General features: G+C 35.9%; 1 protein-coding gene across 1 annotated transcript; it reads left to right on the forward strand.

The window, feature by feature from the left end:
* Positions 1 to 10,732: 10,732 nt before the first annotated feature.
* Positions 10,733 to 18,045, forward strand: LOC104385938 (transient receptor potential cation channel subfamily M member 7-like). The gene is made up of 7 exons (XM_009994465.1): positions 10,733 to 10,806; positions 13,183 to 13,221; positions 13,689 to 13,887; positions 15,340 to 15,553; positions 16,089 to 16,213; positions 16,835 to 17,006; positions 17,867 to 18,045. The coding sequence occupies exons 3-7, from the start codon at positions 13,744 to 13,746 to the stop codon at positions 18,043 to 18,045; spliced, it is 834 nt and encodes a 277-aa protein (XP_009992767.1). The 5' UTR covers positions 10,733 to 10,806; positions 13,183 to 13,221; positions 13,689 to 13,743.
* Positions 18,046 to 18,468: the final 423 nt, after the last annotated feature.

Consider the following 18,468-nt stretch of genomic DNA (forward strand, 5'->3'; position numbering starts at 1 on the left):
TTAAATAGTTTTAGTGGGGAACTTTTATCTTCTGATAACAGGAGTTTAGGTACATGGATGTCTCTAGAATGCTGTCAGGCTACTTATGCCTGGAGGTGAAGGCTGCAGTCAGCATGCACTCTTGAGCAACTGCAGAGCTAGCTAGGTAGCTCTGTTAGGAAAACTACTTCTGTGTCTTGACAGGCAGTGCAAGTGTAGCTCAATCCAGTAGCTCTTTGTTAGTGGGCTGAATTAAAAAATGCTTAAGTATTTGTAATTTTACAGTAGGTGAACTATATTACAGAAAATTTTTGGTTTGGCTCATTTGTTTTTCTCCCAGCTCATCCTACTGTTTTACATCCTATTCTAACCTCCCAAGAACTCTGATCCCTCTAGACAGTCGGCCAAAATGTTAAATTCCCCCACTGTAGCTAGCAAATACTGTCACACTGGTGTGCACATGTGTACAGGCAGGGACCATATAGGGAACAGGATTTAAAGCAATGTACCCTATCACACCTCTGCAGTTCTGTCCATGAGTGATGCATGTATTCCCCTTATCAAAGAAGTGAAGGCAATTCAAGGGCTGTATGACTAACTTCTGTCTCCCTTAGACATCAGTTCCAATGCTGGTATTTTAATATTTGGAAACAGCCTAATATTAATTTTCTGATCTAAGATGACATAAGTAGCTTATACAAAGTGATTTTTTTTGTGGTATTCACTGTTTAAGTGAAGAAAACTCCAAATTTGTTTCAGGTGGTTCTTTTTTGCATGTTGACGGGCCTCTTTCCTATTATTCATAGTTTTGGTTATAAAAGTGAATTGGTATTCCCTGATACTTTGTATAAAGAGAAGTTATGTGAAATTTTGTCATCCTTAGCAGTGGTCTGGTGCTGTCACCTATTTCACATGCCTCCTAGTATGCTTTCTTGCTCTTCTGTCTCACCCATTCTATTCAGTGACATGTTATTATCTGTAGTAATTTAAATGCAGGCATAAGGCTTCATTTTTTTTTTTGTTTGTTCTTTTTTTTTTTCTTAGATATTCAGAGGGTTGTCTGAGGCTAGCTATGTCAAAAATCCCTTAGTGATAACAAGTTTCCATTGCTCTAGCGTGTTAATAATAGCTTACTTCAGTTAGCAGGCACCAAAATCTTTGCTGTGATGATACAGAAGTACCTTTCTACTTACGACATGAAAAATTTTTAAGTCAGATCTGTAAATGAAATAGCCTAAGGAAGTGGTAGAGCAAGACAAACAACATCCACCCTTCCAGCTTGCTTTGGTAGTTGTAAAGTACTTCAGCATTTAATACATTAATCATATGTTCATGCACCTTATGAACCAAAAAGGAAGGACCTTCTTTAAATCTGCAGCTCAAATAAAGCCAAAATATATCTTTGGCCATAGGTGAACTCGCAGCCTGTATGCTCTGTATGAATAGCAGCTGCCAGAGCTGAGCTTTTTTCATTTGGGAACATATTTGAAGCAAATCTAGGGTAGGATTAATTATTTGGCTGATGGCAGAGCCCTTCCTACTGCTGTATTTCCAGAGGTAAGCATCACTAACTCTTTTGCACGTGCATGATTTGTATTCCCTATGTGACGGGGAAGGGACTCTTGAGGAAGACAGTTGATGGATCCAGGCTGTGTGAATTGTTCAACCCCTGATATTATGCCCTGAGCCTTGTTACTTCCAAAAATAAAACTGGAGTTCATAGGATTGTCTGTTCATACACACTGTGTGGCATGTGCGAGGTAAGCCCAGCCGTCGCCAGAAGTGTGGGATATGAACCAAACTAATTCTTTCCTGTGGAGTAAATCTGGTGAGCTGGGAAGGGCAGAGGTTTTAGCAGCCATGCAGTGCACCCCTTCGGTCCCTGTGGAAAGGACCAACTTGAGAGGCCATCCTTGATAGCTACAGAAATTATTTGACCTGCTGAAAAAGGTGTTGCATGTTGGTGAGTAGCTGTGTTGGCTCTGCCTTCCTGATGGGCTTTTTTTGGAGGGTGTGTAGGCTTGCAACAGGCATCCATGGTAAAATTAGAATGACTACAGACTACAGTGAAATCCTTGGTGTTGAGAGGGCTGGAGAGGATGCAGACTAGACATCTGTGTCGCTGAAGGTAAGGGAGGAAAAGTAGGATGTGTGCTTGAAAATGTAAGAGATTTGGCATTGGTTTGTATTGGTGACTCAATATAATTAAAAATGGGTTTTGAGCAAGGGACCCTGGCAGAAAAATATTCACACATTTGCCATGTATTTATTTTGAATCTTCTCATTTGAGCAAAGTGGGTATTAGAAATGTTGGCTGAAGAGCTATACCTGTATTTTCCTTGTAGTTACTACCACATGCTTCCTTTCTATATTTTTTTTTTATTTTTTATTATTCATCAACGGTTGTAAGTGTTAGAGGGTAAAGAATTACTTTCATTTCCTTTGAAAACTCAGTGGTCTAATTCTTGGTTTGTTTCTTCTAGATCACAGCTTTGGTATATGTTTTGAAATACTTTATGGAATGCATCAGAATTTGATTGGTCTGGGAGCTTAGAGAGAGTATTTATAGACTCTTTAGAAGGGCATTAAAATTTTACTTTGGTATTTGATTAGTTGGAATGTAAACTAGGTTGAAATCAATTTACTTCAGTTTATGTCAGTGGAAATGGTTTATTTTCTTCTGTGTTTTCTTTTTCATATAAAAATTCTAAACTCTGTTCATGAAAGTTGGGAAATAAAAAACAAAATATTTTTTTTCCCCCCTGATCCCCACCATAGAATACTCAGCTTTTCTGAAGGCGTGTTCAGGAACAGTGTGCCATCTGCTGTCTCTGGTTTTGGCAAGTCTATTTAATTACTTAATCTGTTAACTGAACATTTAACTCTGAAGGTGCTTCTTGTTATCTTGGCTGAGAGAAAGTGATTTTGGAATTACATCAGGGTACATGTCTTCTGAAATCACCTGGTGGTTTGAGAAACTTCATACTGTAGAATCAGTTGCGAAATATTTTCTAGGTATATTTTAATGTATTTTTAATGCCTTGTGTGAATGTTGTATGCATTTAAGATTTAATGCTTTCTAAAAAGGAGTAATTTGATGACTGGTCTAACTGCAGAAAAGCATGCAACTTCATGTGGGTGTTAACCAGCAATTCTTTAAAATTTATTTTAAATATGTTGGGTTTGCTCTAAATTCTCCACTAAAAGACCTATATTACAGTTATCTTCTAAGTTTACCAATAACGTTGGCCAAGAGTATTGAGTTTGAATGTAATAAAAGTGTCCCTAGGCCATTACTTCTGTGGGTTTTATTCTGGTGCATCAAGATTAAAAATAACTACTTTGGAGTGTTGAATTCTGTATATGAATTTATGGTCTTATGAATTAAATGAGAGTAAAAAACATACCTCGGTGAGAATGTAATTTTGTGCTTTGTGACTGTTTGATGAAAAAATTCCTACAGAAGCAGTGCATTCTCCAAATAGGACATTGAAATAATTTTTGTCAAGTTTCAGAGAGGAAAAAATCCCTTTTTGACAAATCCCAAGTATTCTCTGCATCCAAAACTGCACGTGGATTTGGTTGAGTTCGGTGGTGACTGTGTTACGTCAGAAAAGAACTTAACGAAACAATAGCTACTCTGTTAAGAGACCTGGATTGCTGTGAAAACTGTTCAGAGCAAATCTCCTGAACTGTTTAATAAAGAATAGACTTGTTGAAGGTTTGTTTTCGGCACTAAGGGAGCCATTGATACCAAGATTTGTATCTTTGCTCACTGGCTCGTTTGAGGTTTGCTTCTCAATACAGTGTGCAGGAGAATTGACAGAAGACTCTCTGACTGCCCTTTTTCGTTCCCTCCTTTCTCAACAGGTTTTATTTAAATAAAACCAATCTTTTTTTTTTTTTTTTTTTTTTTTGCTATTAAGCAGTGTCTTTTCAGGACTCCAGCAATATTTTCACTAGAGAAATCTCTCAATCCAGAAAAATAGAGCCAGGTGAACAGTTCTGCTCAGAACAGGATCTTCAACATAGCAGAGAGTCCTTTTCCTGCATGATGGGTCTATCTGAGCTGGTCAGGTTTTGTGACAAGAGGTGCCCCAATGGGTTGAGAAAAAAGTAAATGAAACAACTTTTGCTTGTAAATAAGGCTGGCAGTTGTTTCAGAATAATAATGAGATAATCCTGATATGCACAGCAGGTGAAATATCTTTGCAAAGTTTTTAATTTGAAGTGGATTTAAACAACAATTTAATGTAGATTCCTTCTCATTTAGAGTGACATACTTCACAGAGATATATTAAAGCACTCTATAAGTATTATTTGGCATTGTAATAATATTTGGGCCTTTTTTTCTTTCTAGCATTACACATATCCATACTTTCTATGGAAGTTACATTAAAAGATGGTAAGGTTGACTGGTATTTCAGTTACTGATTCAGGAAGAAATTTTATTGTCTTTTTGTGTGTTGTGTATTCTCTGGACAAAAAGGACTTGTATTCTTCAGCAGAGAGTCTCTTAAATATAGTTCATAATACTAGCTGGTGAATGCTTTATTTCCCCTCACTCCTTTAAAAAGCAAACGAAAAAATCCCAAACAGTAATTACAGAGGTATGTAATTTTAAATTGCAAGGAGAGCAAGTAAATTAAATGTCTGGGGTTTGCTGGAGCCAAGAGTTTAAAACAAACTTTAGCAAATATATGGCATCAAACTGTCTACCTTTTTCTTTTTTCCTCCCATCTGCTTATTTACTTCAGCTGAAGTTCTGAAGATTTTCCTCAAGTGAAATGTTCCTTGAGAAACTAAGTTGTTCTCTGCTAGCACTTCTAATACAAAAATTTAGGTATTTTCTTTGGGACATGTAGGCATAATTGTCTCAGATAACTCTCTACCCCACATGCAGCAGCTTAGTTACTTAGGTCATCCTGCAATGCACATTTTCAATGTAATTGGGCTAATTTGTACTAAGAAGTCCAGGTACTTTGCTTGAAGCACTGTTCTTACTGCCCTAAAGGTTTGAAGTCCCTACTGGAAATCTTTGTAGTGAGAACTGTCATGCATTTTATTTATGACATCTCTTCCCACAAGAAATGTTGTCAATTCTAAAGTACTTGATATGCATTAAATTAATAGGATATCATATTAATCCCAGTTGTTTGTCTTTATTTTCTTTTATTTGATGTACTAAGTATAAAAGCAGTAAGATAAAGTTTTGTTTGGAATTTCTGCCTTTCAGCTATAGCTGCAGGAGCCCGGTGCTCAGTTAGGGGTTAGGTGACTGGGCAGGGATCACAGTTCAGTCCCATGATACAGCACGTGTTTGGCTGTTGGAGTAGGTTTCTTAGATAAGAGATCCTCTTGTAAATCACGAAAAGAGTGTCTGCAGTATGTATAGTTATATAAGGAGCAGTAATTGGTCAGTGGACATTTCCTTGAATAGACAAGCTAAAGGACCTTCTTGGTACAGAATGTCTCTTTCAAATGTCTTGAAATCTATCTTGTTGGCTGTGACCTAGACAGATAGGGCTGCTCTACAGCAGGGCTAGTGTGAGTATCCTTGCTGCAGACGCTTTCTACTGTATCTGCTTGTTTTCAGGCTTGCACAAACTTTCCATGTGTTTGTTGTTTTTTCTCCCCCTCCAAATGGAAGCTTCAGCTTTTTGGAAAATTGGAGGTGGTGAGGAAAGCCTATAGTCTATTTATTTAAAAAAAAAAAAGACAAAATATTTTCCTGTAAAAGCCGTTGCATCTATTGAACAGCCATATGGTGTAAGCAAAGATTTGAAAGCTGGAATGTGAGATGTCGTAGAAAGTGATATGACTTCTAAATTTGCAGCTGAGGTCTGTGCAGTCAGTAATTTAAATCTCTATTATCAACCTTCCAGAAAAGTCAGAGGTTGAAATACTATTTTTTTAAATCCAAATCAGTTTCCTGATTCAGCTGATCAGCTTTATAGAAAAATTGTCAGCAGAACTTCCAGGTTGGTATGCAGTGTTGCAGGTTTGAGGGAGGTATATTTAGGATAAGCTAAAAGTTTGGTTTTGAAATAAATATTCTGTAACTTAGAAGCCTCCAACAGTATATACAGTATCACAAATGAGGAGAAGGAATAAACTGGGATCCTTTTGTATGTGAACAAGTTCATGGTTGTCAGCTGTACAGTATATTTATACCTGCCATATTTGTATCATGCAGGTTATTTGGCCAAATAGTAGAGCTTACTTTCTATACAGAAAATAATTAAGATCAAATTTGTTGGGTAAACTCGGAGAATTTCACAATTGTTTGGTAAGTCACTGCTCTACTGTTGTCCATCAGTTACTGTCCTGCTAGAACTTGGCCATCTTACTATATTAATTTGTTGAATAAGAGGGTCTCATAAACACTTAGGTGAGTTGAAGAGAGAGAGTGGTAGGTGTTTGGGGTGTTTATCTGAGACCTGATTTTTGAGACCTATACTTTGACTTCTTATTTATTTATGTATTTATATATCTTGTAACCTGCTATATACAAAACTTAAATTATAGTTAACTTTCTGTTAACAAGTTTTCATTCTACAAGGAAACTTGCTAGACATACCAATTATAAATTTCAGTAAAGATAACATAAGAAATTGCTTGCGTCTTGAGGAGCTATACTTAAATAATTTCTATTATTAGTGCTTTGGAGTGTGAATGCTATTGCTGAATAAAAAATAGCTAATATGAAAATGGCTATGGTAAAACTTCCACCTGTTCTAAAGGACTGTGGGATTATTTTGGCATTTAGATACTTTCAGGAGTCAGAAATACTGTGGTTGACCATCTTCTCTTGAGTTTGGAGTTCAGCAAATAGTTCAGTTTTGTCTCAAATTGCAATTATTTCAGCATTTGGTGGAACTGTTATGAAAGCACTTATTTACTTGAAATAGTTTAAAGTATTTCCTTTAATCGTGATCCCAGGGTGAGTATAGCTCTTCTGGCTTATTGAATCAAATCTGTGTGCTTTTTGTTTCTTGAAGTTCTTTCAGAAGTCTTGAAAGACACAGTGGACTTTGTCTGCTCAGAAATCAGTTCAACCAGAATGAAGTGTCTTGCATAACCCTCTACAGCTTAAAGACTGAGCAAAAGCCTTGTTGGCCACTTTGGGTCTAGAAGTTAGCAGTTACTGTAGTACACCTTCCAAAAAGTAAAACTTGAGGTTTTTTTGGTGTACAGACAAGATCCTGCCAATGTTAAGTGATAGAGGTCTTAATATGGTGAAATTTTCACAGATAACTCACCTGTAGGAAAATATTAGTGAAGGTAATTCTGGAGTAATATAGACTATATTAACATTTTTGTTGCAAGTCTTAAATTTTATGTAACTTGAGAGATTTGTAATGCACATGAGAGAATCTGAAAAGCTGTTTGTTTTTTCCTCAAGATGCAAATTTGAAATTAAGTAAATAGTAGCTCATTACATGTCGATGCTACTTGTGCTGGTTACTAAAATCTGACTGTATAGTTTTTGAGGAGGTTCATAGTTTGTCTCCCCTCTTTTCTTTCCTTTTTCTCTAATAGCAGCACTGCAGAACTCACTGTATTTAGAGCATCTGACCTGTGTTGTCTGTAACCCTGGTGTAAGGTACACCTGCTAAAAATACACCAGCAAAACAGATGGCTCTGATCAGCAGAAATTGCCCTCCTATTGGAAGCAGAGTTTTAAGAGGTGTGGTTCTGTATGCTGTAGACCTGACTGGAAAGCTTTACTAAAAGGTAGTTTAAAAAAAAAGTCTGATAACTTGCATAATGATTTTTGACTACTTACTCAATCACCTGTTTTAACTTAATCTTTAGCTGATAAGGAAGTATTTCTTAGAGGTAACTGCTGCAGCTAATGTATCTTTAACAGTGTCCTCACCTCATCTTCCTTTCTCTAGTTATCACAGGAACATTATGTAATAGTAGTTAGTTCTTACAGGGAAGGCAACACCATGTGTCAGTTCTTCATTTTTAATGTGATCTTACCCGTTCATGGGAAACATCTCACGTTGTCTGTTCTCTTTTTGGTTTGCTTCCCACTCTACCCCTTTTTCACCTCTCCTCAACTGCAAACAAGATTCTATAATTAGCAAGTTCTGAATAAAATCTCTTGCAATAAAGACTGATGCACATACAGGAGTGCTTCTGGAGAAGCACTGATTTTACCAAATAAAAATTTCCAAAAATGTTTTAATAACAGTGTAGAGCCCCCTCCACTTAAATAGCGTAGGTGTACATATGCTGTGCTGAAAGTACTTTGGCTACTGAAGTGTCAAAAGAAGTCCTTGATGAGTGGTTAAAACTGTACATTCTTTAAGGTAAAAATTACTTTTTAAAAAAATTTTCGGAACTGTTTATTGTGAAATGTGGTGTTGCACATTGCAAGCCAGTGTTCCTTGTCCCCAGCTTTGATCACCATTGAATAAAACAATATTGCATGGAGCAATTGACGCAATTACTTGTGGTTTATATACTTCAGATTTCAATATCTAGCATGTTGTGCCTGTGATAGCTTGCTTCAAGGTGTGGTTTTAGCCATCTGACTAAAACATAAAGTATTAAATTACTCTTCTTTATCCTCTTATATTCTGGAGGCTCTGCGGAGTTCACATGGATGCTTAAAACTACTGCAGTGTTGAAGTAATGATCTATGCAAGACCTCAATTTTAAGAAATTAAATACAAAAACACAAACCCATTTGAACAATGGGGACACTCGGCTAAACAGAAAGCAGCTTCCAGAACTGGGATTCATATCACAAAAACTAAGGGTTGATAGTGTAAAAAAATACTATGAGGGGGGGAAGCTAAACATTTGGATGACCTACTATATGTGTAATTAATATACACATATAAATATACATGCTTTTGTTTCCTTATCCAAGAACTGATGAGAAAGCTACTGAAAGATTAATTTTAAGGACAGCAGAGGAAGAGCTCTTTTGTAAGCCTGTTAGGAGTCAGTCACTTTCTTCTTCTGCTCCAAAGGAGGGAAGGAAAGTAAAAGCACCATACATATAATGGAATTTTTAATAACACCGTATTTCCGTATTTTCCCTTTTTGGAGCTTCTTTCTTTCTCTGTTGCAACAGCATTCTTCCCTAAGTATAGGGAAGGGAGATAGGGCAGTAGCAAATAATGGCTTTGTTTATTTATTACAATGTTCAAAATTGAAATGTAAAATATATTGTGTGAGTGCTCAGTCTGTTGTTTACAGCTCCTCTTCTCCAACCGTGACCCTGTGGATTGTGCATCTACCTTTTTCCTTCCTTTCCTTCTCTCTTGGCAAGTGCCAAGTGCTGCAGCTTTCCATCCTCCTCCTCAGAGGAGGATATCTCTTAATGCAGAGACAGAAACTGGAGCAGCAGTTTGTTGCCATCTTGACAGATTCACAGTTGAAGATCCATGAAACAAAATACTGGAAGGAGATCATGATGAATAATGTGGGAAAGATCTGCTGAGTCTGGGAAATGTTTTGGAAGAGAGTGGGCAGTTGAGCAGTTTTCCAGAGGACCTATTTGGGACTAGCTGGTGCATTCCTGTAGTTTATCTGCATTATCTTAAACTGATCTTGAAATTGCAGTGAGTGAAAAACTGTCCAACTATATCAAATCTTCTGTTCTACTGGGTCTGAAAAAAAAGTCTTCATGTCTTCATAGTTTCCACACACCCCTATTTAAATACCTGTGAATTATACACATCAGTCTTTTTTTCCTTTCATTGTAAAATAGAACAGGTATGAAATTTCTTAAATTTTTCTAAAGATAAAATGTAAATGTAAAATATGCTTTTAGCAATGATGAAATTTAACGTAATCTTAATAATAATTTAAAATTGCATAAGGTAGAAATTTGCATGCCAAGATACCTTTTCTTGTTTTTAATTACTAAAAATCATGCCTGAGTTCCTTTCCCAATATATTGCTGAAACATGATACAGACATTGGACATGATGCATATTGTTTATCATGTAATCCTGAGATTATCCCATAAGATAATGTTACATGGTTGTTTAAAGCAACTGACATGAAGGTATGTCCAGTTATTAAAATACGTAAGCATTTGAAGTAGTAAACATTCTTAATATTTCGGAACATGTTTCAAGTTTAAGCTTAAAAAACAGTTTTGAGATTAATTAAATTCATTGAAATGATAAGTGTCTTGATGAAGAACAAAGGTTATGACCTAGTTAATTGCTACGAGAAAAGATTGCCAGTGTTGCTAGAAAATTTCCTTACTCACAATTTCAAGACAAAAATTTTACTTTAATAAAGAGGTAAATAGATGAAATTACTGCTATCTATCTCAGTGTAATGAAGTTCAGTTTAAAAAAAAGAAATATTTTTTTCCCTTACCAAGGCAAGTAAACAGTATATTTTGAAAATGTTTGGGTTTTTTTGCTACATCTTTGCATACTGCAAAATTTTGCTATTTAAATGTTGGCTTTGAAAAAAATATTACTTTGGATTTTAAGGGATCTGTGTGTAAAATAAGTTACATTCTGGTTATCTCAAGTTTTGGGCAGCATGAGATTCTTTTATAGGTTCATATATGGTTTTGTTGTGTGTTTTTTTTGTGTGATTTTTTTCGGAGACAGCAAAGCATTAAATGATTGTTTAACTTAGTATGTTTGACACCACTTAAAAAGCCTCTCATGTTCTAATTCTTGTTTCCTTAAAAAGAGTTTTTCATTGCCAAGTTGCATGATTTGTATTTCATAATACTGTTACACTTTATATTTTTCAGTCCCAGAAATCCTGGATAGAAAATACTTTCACCAAGAGGGAGTGTGTGTATATTATACCGAGTTCAAAAGACCCCCACAGGTAAATTAATTATGAGTTATGCAAGAACTCATTGCTGCTTATTGAAATTTTACAAAGTCAGTATTGTAAAGAGAGTCTATAATAGAACTTTGCATGAAGTATGTGTATAAAATACTGCAGCTACTTAACTTTTTCATGACCGGGCATTGTCACTCTTTGTCTAGCTTGGACTGTTGCGTTGTTTTTTTTTCCTTACTCTGAAGGAACTTTGATATTGTAGAAATCTCTTAATAGATACTCCCCTTTTCTCTCTGCTGCTTCTTACCAGTCCTAGTGATGTCTATGGTGTGTCTACAGTGTGGGATTTTCCATGATTGGGGTTTTTTTTTGTGACATAGTTCTGAAGTCAGGAAATCTCAGACGTCTATACTCTTTCTTGGAATTTAAAGGGACAGCAGTGTGAGTGTAGGGTGACGTGTAAAAAAAAAACCCAACAAAACCACAAACCTGACAGTGCCAGAAAAAGGGATGAAGAATTCATAGAAGAATAAAGAAAAACAAGAATTACAGTGGGAGAAAATAATTCACAAAATAAAGGCTGAACAAATGTTTGGTTCCAGGGAAGACTGATAAGAACAGTTTGGATATCGAAAGAGTTCATGTCATATCTAGTAATTGTTCATCCTTATGTTCTGTAAGGAAAAAATGAGGCTGAAAAATGGGGAAATACTTTTCTAGAGGGAAGGCTGAGGCTAATGAAGACAGTTTTTCATATTTCATGTGCTGTTTTTACCTTATGCTAAATTAGACATGTGAAATCTAGCAAGTTAGTGATACCTCTAACATCTAATTTGTGGAGTTTACTTTCACTAAATGTTATGGGTATAATTGAAAGGTTCCTACAATGATTGAGCTTGATGTGCATATTTATGACATCTGTGTCACAGCTTAAAGACAGTAAAATAGAAAATAGATTCAAAATTGATATTTTAAGGTAAGCTTTGTCTCCCCAAAAGTTTACTTGTCACCGTGGATTTTAGATCAGCATTTTTAAAGTGTCATATATTTGAAAGCATCTGAGAAACCTTTTCTTCTGAACTTCAGAAAACTTCTATTTCATTATTTTCAGTGAAAAAAAAGCAACTACCTTTTCTGTTGGGCCAGAGTATTATTTTTCTTCTAAGAGCTTTGTTTTTAGGCAGAAAAAGAAAAAAGTAAAGGCTGTAGAATTCTTGTTGCAATTCACCACATTCTTTGAAACCATGTGATGCAAGAAGCTTTTAGAATTTATAGCCATGATTTTAGCACATGGAAAATTTGCAAATGCAAACAAAGTCATTAGGAAGCTGTTAAAGTTTCCAGGGCATTTCACAAAGAACAAAATGATCTTCAACACTTGCCCTTTTAGTTTAACCCATTTGTAATGTTCAATGGACTTTGCAACTTTCCCATAGTATTTTGTCCTTCAATTTGTAAGAATCTCTTACTGTTGTTCCTGGTTTATGTGTAAACTAATCAAATTTAGACAGGACTGTTTGGTATGTGTTGTTGATCTATACCTCTATTACACTTTAATAACTGTTAGAGAAGATCTAAAGCTATATTTCAGTATTAAAAACTTAGATGAGTTATAGTGGAATGTAACTTCTATAGAAGAAAAAAATAAAACATTGTTTATGTTCAAAGTCTGAGAACAGTTTCAGATTACTGTATAAAATCTGTATTTGTATGCATTTGTATACCATAACTAACAGCTGCTCATGAAAATTATGGAAAACAGTTGTATGAATTTATCTATTATGCTAATTTTAAATGTTTAGAAAGCTACTAGCAGGAAAACAAATTGTTTAATATGGAAGAGGCAGAAATGAGGAATTATTTTATATAATGTACTTTGTGTAAAGATGCTACTATCTAAGTTTTGTTCAAATACATCTTTGTCTGTACATGCAACTCAAAAATTATAAAATTACTTTCCCGCTCAGGCAGTTCAACTTGCATCTATATTAGGAGAATGAATTTGTAGAATAGATGCAACAACGTATAGTTAGAATGAGTTCAAGAAAATGCTGGTCTGTCAGTAACCTCTCAGCATTTAGGAAAACATTTCAGTTTTGAGTATTGCAGATAACCCACCCTGAAATATTCCTGGGCTTCAGATAATGGTGGTTCAGTGCCTGAAAACCTGCATGAGGTCTCAGGACTGAATCTTTTCCATGTTTATGTGTTTTTACTTGTCAAGTGTGCTACAGATATGTAAAATAAAGACAGATAAGTTAACGTGTTAAAAATGAGCCAACTTGGGCAGCCATTTACTGGAGACCTCTTGTTTTTTCTGTAAGCACATGAAGTGGTGTGAGTGGGGTGTGTTGTTCCCCCTTCACGCCCTTAGAAGGGAAGCTGAGGTGTACTCACATATTTAAATATTTCTTACAGATGCCTTCCAGGATGTCAGATTTGTCAGCAACTTGTCAGGTAAGAGTCCTTTGTAATTAAAATATTTATGAGTATTTTTTTCCATTAAATAAGCACTTTCATAAACAGGGTTTTAAAAAGTTTTGATCAATACTGCAAATGACAAGTTGGTGAAAAGTTAGATATAAAACAAATATAATTAATGAATAAAGAACTGTCTGCAATACATAGATCACAAATATATCAATGCTATATAAGTCATTTGGCTTCAAAGAATCAGTTTCTTCTGGCCTTCAAACTGCTAGCTCAATGAGTTTCAATATTTTGCATAATAATTCTGTATTGTAATTAATTCTTGGTATAAATATTTATAGGAACAAGACTTGCTCTGGAAAAGAGTTTTATATAATGTTTAGAATTTCTGCTTTCTAAATCCTGATGTATCTCTGTTACAGATAAAAAGTTATTCTGTTTTGTCTTCTAATAATAGTATATTCGAGTTTTCTAAATGCTATGGTTGTGTGCAGGTGCTGCTGTGGCCGCTTAGTCAGACAACACGCTTGTTTTACTGCAAGTCTTGCTATGAAATACTCCGATGTGAAGCTGGGTGAGAACTATAATCAGGAAATAGAAGAATGGTCAGTGGAAAAACACACAGAACAGACCTCTACTGATGCTTATGGTGTCATCAACTTTCAAGGAGGCTCTCATTCTTACAGGGCTAAGGCATGTATATGAAGTTTTACTTTTTTCATAATCCAAACATGTTCATTGAGACAGAGGATGCTTCATTTAACGTTGGAAATTGACGGATGAAAACGATTTCACATGTATTGTGACAAACCAGTCAGTTACTGTCTCAGGTTTTTAGTTGTGGTTTGAATTCTTTATAATTTCCTTTTCATAGTTTATTTTTCACAACAAAAATTGCTCAAATCTATCAGAATTAGCTGTATTCAGGTACAGGTTTACCTTTAAATTGCAAATGATCCTAAGAATTCATAATCACTTCAGCAGAAGATTACATTAAGAATTCAGTGTCACTGTTCCAAGCTTCATGAAAGTACAGCTTACTCATCTATGCTGCTTGCTTAGTTTTTTTGGGAGAGGGAACTAGTTAAAAACAACTATACAGGATCTCTTAATTAAGAAGTTTACATGCACTAGAGAGGCTAGAAAACCGAAAGTTCTGACACATTCTCTGCAACTATTTTCTAAAGGATTTCTAGTTGTGGTATAAATGATGTAATGCTTATACAGTTAGAAGAAGCAGTAATTTCTGATAGTGTGGCTCCTGTGGCCAAACTGAAGTGCTTGAAGGAGGGATCAGTGTTCATGGCAGGAGAGCCCTGTGCTTAAGGTCAGATTATCTCTGTAGAGAGAAGAGCTCTTAACAGAATTCTTTCATGCTCCTAATAGCAGTGTTTTCCTTTGTACACTTACTATAGCTTAAAAGTGCTAAAAATCCTTTTTCTAGGAGTACAGAAATAACAAGCTGCCTAAACTTGTTTCTGTGCTTGTTTCTGCAGAGGGCCAGTGGGGTTGCTAAAACCATTTTATTGTAATAGTTAAGTTTTTAGTTAGAACTGTACTCTAGTAGGGTTTAATTTCTGCATAATGTCAGCTTGCATTAAAAATGCAGCAGTATTTTTAACTGATCCTTCGTCTACTTAATCTTATGCTGTTAAACATAGCAAGTGAAAAAGCTGTTAGTTTTAAAGTTTTCTATTAAGGATCCGTAGCTTTCCTTCCCATCAGGAATAAGGAAAGAGAAGCAGGCAGCTGTCTCTCTGTAGAATATATTGCAAGAGGCATTCAATCCTCTCCCCAGTAGATGGCAGAACTTTTATAAATATTTGAGTTTTTTTAAATTTAGAGATCATACAGTAATTTCCTAAAGACTCATTTTACTTGGTCACTGTGCCAGTATGAAGGAATAACATGATCTTTCTACAGTTGTTCCCTTTTCAAAACTTGCTTTCAAAACTGGTAACTGTCCTTAAGGACATAAATTAAGCTTGTTCATTTATTGCATCTGCTGTGTCTGGGAAAGTGAATTACATTTTCCATAGCCAGGAATAGGGTAGTGTATCCTGAAATACTTCATGCTGCTTTTTCCTCAGTGGTTTTGTGATGATTTCCCATAAGAACCCTTTAACTCTCTTCTTGTGCCTGCAGTACGTGCGATTGTCATATGACACTAAGCCTGAGGCTATTCTGCAACTTATGCTTAAAGAATGGCAGATGGAGTTGCCAAAGCTTGTTATATCTGTACATGGGGGCATGCAGAAATTTGAACTTCACCCACGCATCAAACAGTTGCTTGGCAAAGGTCTTATTAAAGCTGCAGTAACAACAGGAGCCTGGATTATAACTGGAGGAGTGAACACAGGTAAAGTACCGCCAATGGATGTGCCCAGTTAACTGGTTTATGTTTTATATGACCCAAAAGATTCAATGGACATATAGCTTCATCTTAAAGCAAAGTAAATCTCAGTGAGTTTGGTCAAGTGAAAGTCAAAGAATACATTTTGAACATGTATTGTTGGAAGTGGGTTGCTGTTGTGTCTTGCAAAGAGAAGCCATACAAGTGTGACGGTTCTTGGTTTTTTTGGGGCTTTTTTAGTTTGGCTTGGTTTTGTTTGTGGGTTTTTTTTGTTTGTTCTTGAAACTGCAGGAGGAAAATCTTAATGTGATTAAAACAAGTACAGTAATGTCTTGGAAACTATTTAGTTCTTGCTAGGCTAATATTTATTTTGTTGAATTACTGATACATAGCACTTTGTTTCCTTCTAGTAGATGTAGTATGGTGCTTTTTTTTGTCATGAGTTCCCAGATCCTTAAAAGCCCAGATAACTAATAAAACAGTTTTATTTCTTAATCAGATGCAGCATTCGATAAATTGAAATTTTTTTGTGTGCAAACAGGTGTTGCAAAACATGTTGGTGATGCTCTAAGAGAACATGCTTCCAGATCATCTCGAAAGATTTGCACTATTGGGATTGCTCCGTGGGGAGTCATTGAAAACAGAAATGACCTTGTTGGAAGAGATGTAAGCATAAATTACCTAATTTAAATAATAATTTACCTGACTTATTTTTTGGCAAATCTGCTCAAGTGTGTTTTTTCATTTGCGTTGCATTATTGGAATACTTGCTTTACTGTTAAGACACATTGATGTCTGTGACTTCTGCAAGATCATTAGTGTAAGCAAGTTGCAAAATGCAAATGAGAACAAGCTCCTTCTCTAGCACAAGTTCTTAATCTTTTTTCCCCTCATTGATATTACTGAATCAAATAACAAAAATGCTAAAGTATTGCAGAGAATTAACTTTACAGAGAAGGGTAAGTTGAAAAATTTTGGTGTGTAGTCTTCAGTGGTACTGTTTGCCAGAGCAGTTGTCAGTTTTTCCCAAAGACACCTTTTCAGAGGATCATTTCTCCTATCCTTCAGAACACAATTCTTTTGTCATACAGTTACCTGCTTCCCTCACAAAGTGAAGAGCTACAGCTGTTGGTGTATGCTGAGCCAAGAGATGCTCATCAGTGCTTCTTGATGAGCAATCAGTTCTTGTGTCTAGACAAAAATAGAAGTTTCACATAAACAAACATACACATCAACAAAAATGTTAAGCCTTACAAGTAAAAGAGTTTTTTTTGTGCTTATACTTAGGTGGTTGCTCCATATCAAACCTTGTTAAACCCATTAAGTAAACTAAACGTCCTAAATAACCTCCATTCCCATTTCATTCTGGTGGATGATGGAACAGTTGGAAAGTATGGAGCTGAAGTTAAATTGAGGAGAGAACTGGAAAAAACTATTAATTTGCAACGAATCCATGCAAGTAAGTAATTTGTGGTGCCTGAGGGCTGAGTGTTACTGTACTTGAATGGAAAAGGTACTTGCACCAAACATCCAAACAAGAAAATAAGGAAATCAGTTTTTTGTTTGTTTCATGTTTGAATGGTTATTTTGCATATTTCAGCTGTTGCTTTGGACCCTAGATACCACTGCCATTTTAGGATTTTCTGGGACCAGAGAGCTTTCTTTTGAATAAAGTTGTCAGTTTTCCTTTGATAAAGCAAATGTTGAGGTCACTTGAGTTATTAGTGTGTTGTCAGACTTAACGATCTGATTGATTCCTGTTTGTGACAGCAATTGCTTCAGTTTCACAATAGGGCAATTGAGTTGGTAAAACATCATCTGTGTTTGTGCAAAGAAACCATGACTTCTTTTGATGTTTTCCCAGTTATGGAGCAACACATGTATGTTTTTCCTCTTCTAGGAATGCTTTTGCAATACTCCCTGTCAGTAGATGGTTTCTGTGTAACTGTGTTCAAAATGTGTATGTGTTGTCATCTTTGGAAAATACTTGGGGGGAAGTCAGAAAAGGAGTTTCCTAAAGAAAATTGTTCACTTTTTTGCACTAGTTCAAGAATATATCAGTGAAGAATCTCTTCTGTTTTGTAAAATGTATTCCTTTGTATTTGTTTGCTTCTTTGCAGTGCTTTCCCCCAGTTCACAGTATAAACAGTGCTTGTAACTGTGCATTAGCAACAGCTAAAGTGCATGGCAGGCAGCATTTTAATTTTTATTCAATAGAAAGAACACACTTGACTGATTTTCACCTGGTTAATAAATCTTGGCATTCTCTGAACACTTACAACATTTTCTGGTTTTTATTATTTATTTGCAACTTCACAGGAATTGGCCAAGGTGTGCCTGTGGTGGCACTTGTGTTTGAAGGTGGCCCCAATGTCATACTGACAGTTTTAGACTTCCTTCAAGAAAGTCCTCCCGTGCCGGTGGTGGTATGTGAAGGAACTGGTAGAGCTGCAGACATACTGGCCTATGTTCACAAGCAAACAGAGGAGGGAGGGTGAGTCACAGCACTGCTCCCAAGCTATCAGTCCTACAGATGGGTTTTGAGACCATTTCTTAATGATTTCATATAAGAGCTTTTTCTGTGGAAAGATACAGGCTGAAAGTGGAGAGGGAAATCGTGCCTGTCATGCAGTTTTCTAGGTTGGCTGCAGGAATAGCTCTGGCTGAAGACCAAAACCTTTTTGTAATTCTAGGTTCCTCCCACACACATTATACCAGTTGCACCAAATTCTCTAGTGTATTCTTCTGTTAGCAATACCTACTAAGAGGATAGGAAGAGTGTACACAGCTGTGTCCTAAATTACAGGAGACATCTTGTAACTTACTAGGTGCAGTAATTTTGTTACACTGTTGTAACTAGAGGAGCCAACTCAGCTTAAAGCCCTGTCTTCCTCAACTTTGAATTTTAACTGAGCCACAGT

Source organism: Chaetura pelagica, unplaced genomic scaffold (genome assembly GCF_000747805.2).
Source record: "Chaetura pelagica isolate M959 unplaced genomic scaffold, ChaPel_1.0 scaffold222, whole genome shotgun sequence".
Taxonomy (NCBI): Eukaryota; Metazoa; Chordata; class Aves; order Apodiformes; family Apodidae; genus Chaetura; species Chaetura pelagica.

Coding starts and splice junctions, on each gene's coding strand:
- LOC104385938 (XM_009994465.1), top strand. CDS start 13,744: ATGAAATACTCCGATGTGAAGCTGGGTGAGAACTATAATCAGGAAATA. Junction 15,554..16,088: donor AACTGGAGGAGTGAACACAG/GTAAAGTACCGC, acceptor GTGTGCAAACAG/GTGTTGCAAAACATGTTGGT. Junction 16,214..16,834: donor ATGACCTTGTTGGAAGAGAT/GTAAGCATAAAT, acceptor GCTTATACTTAG/GTGGTTGCTCCATATCAAAC.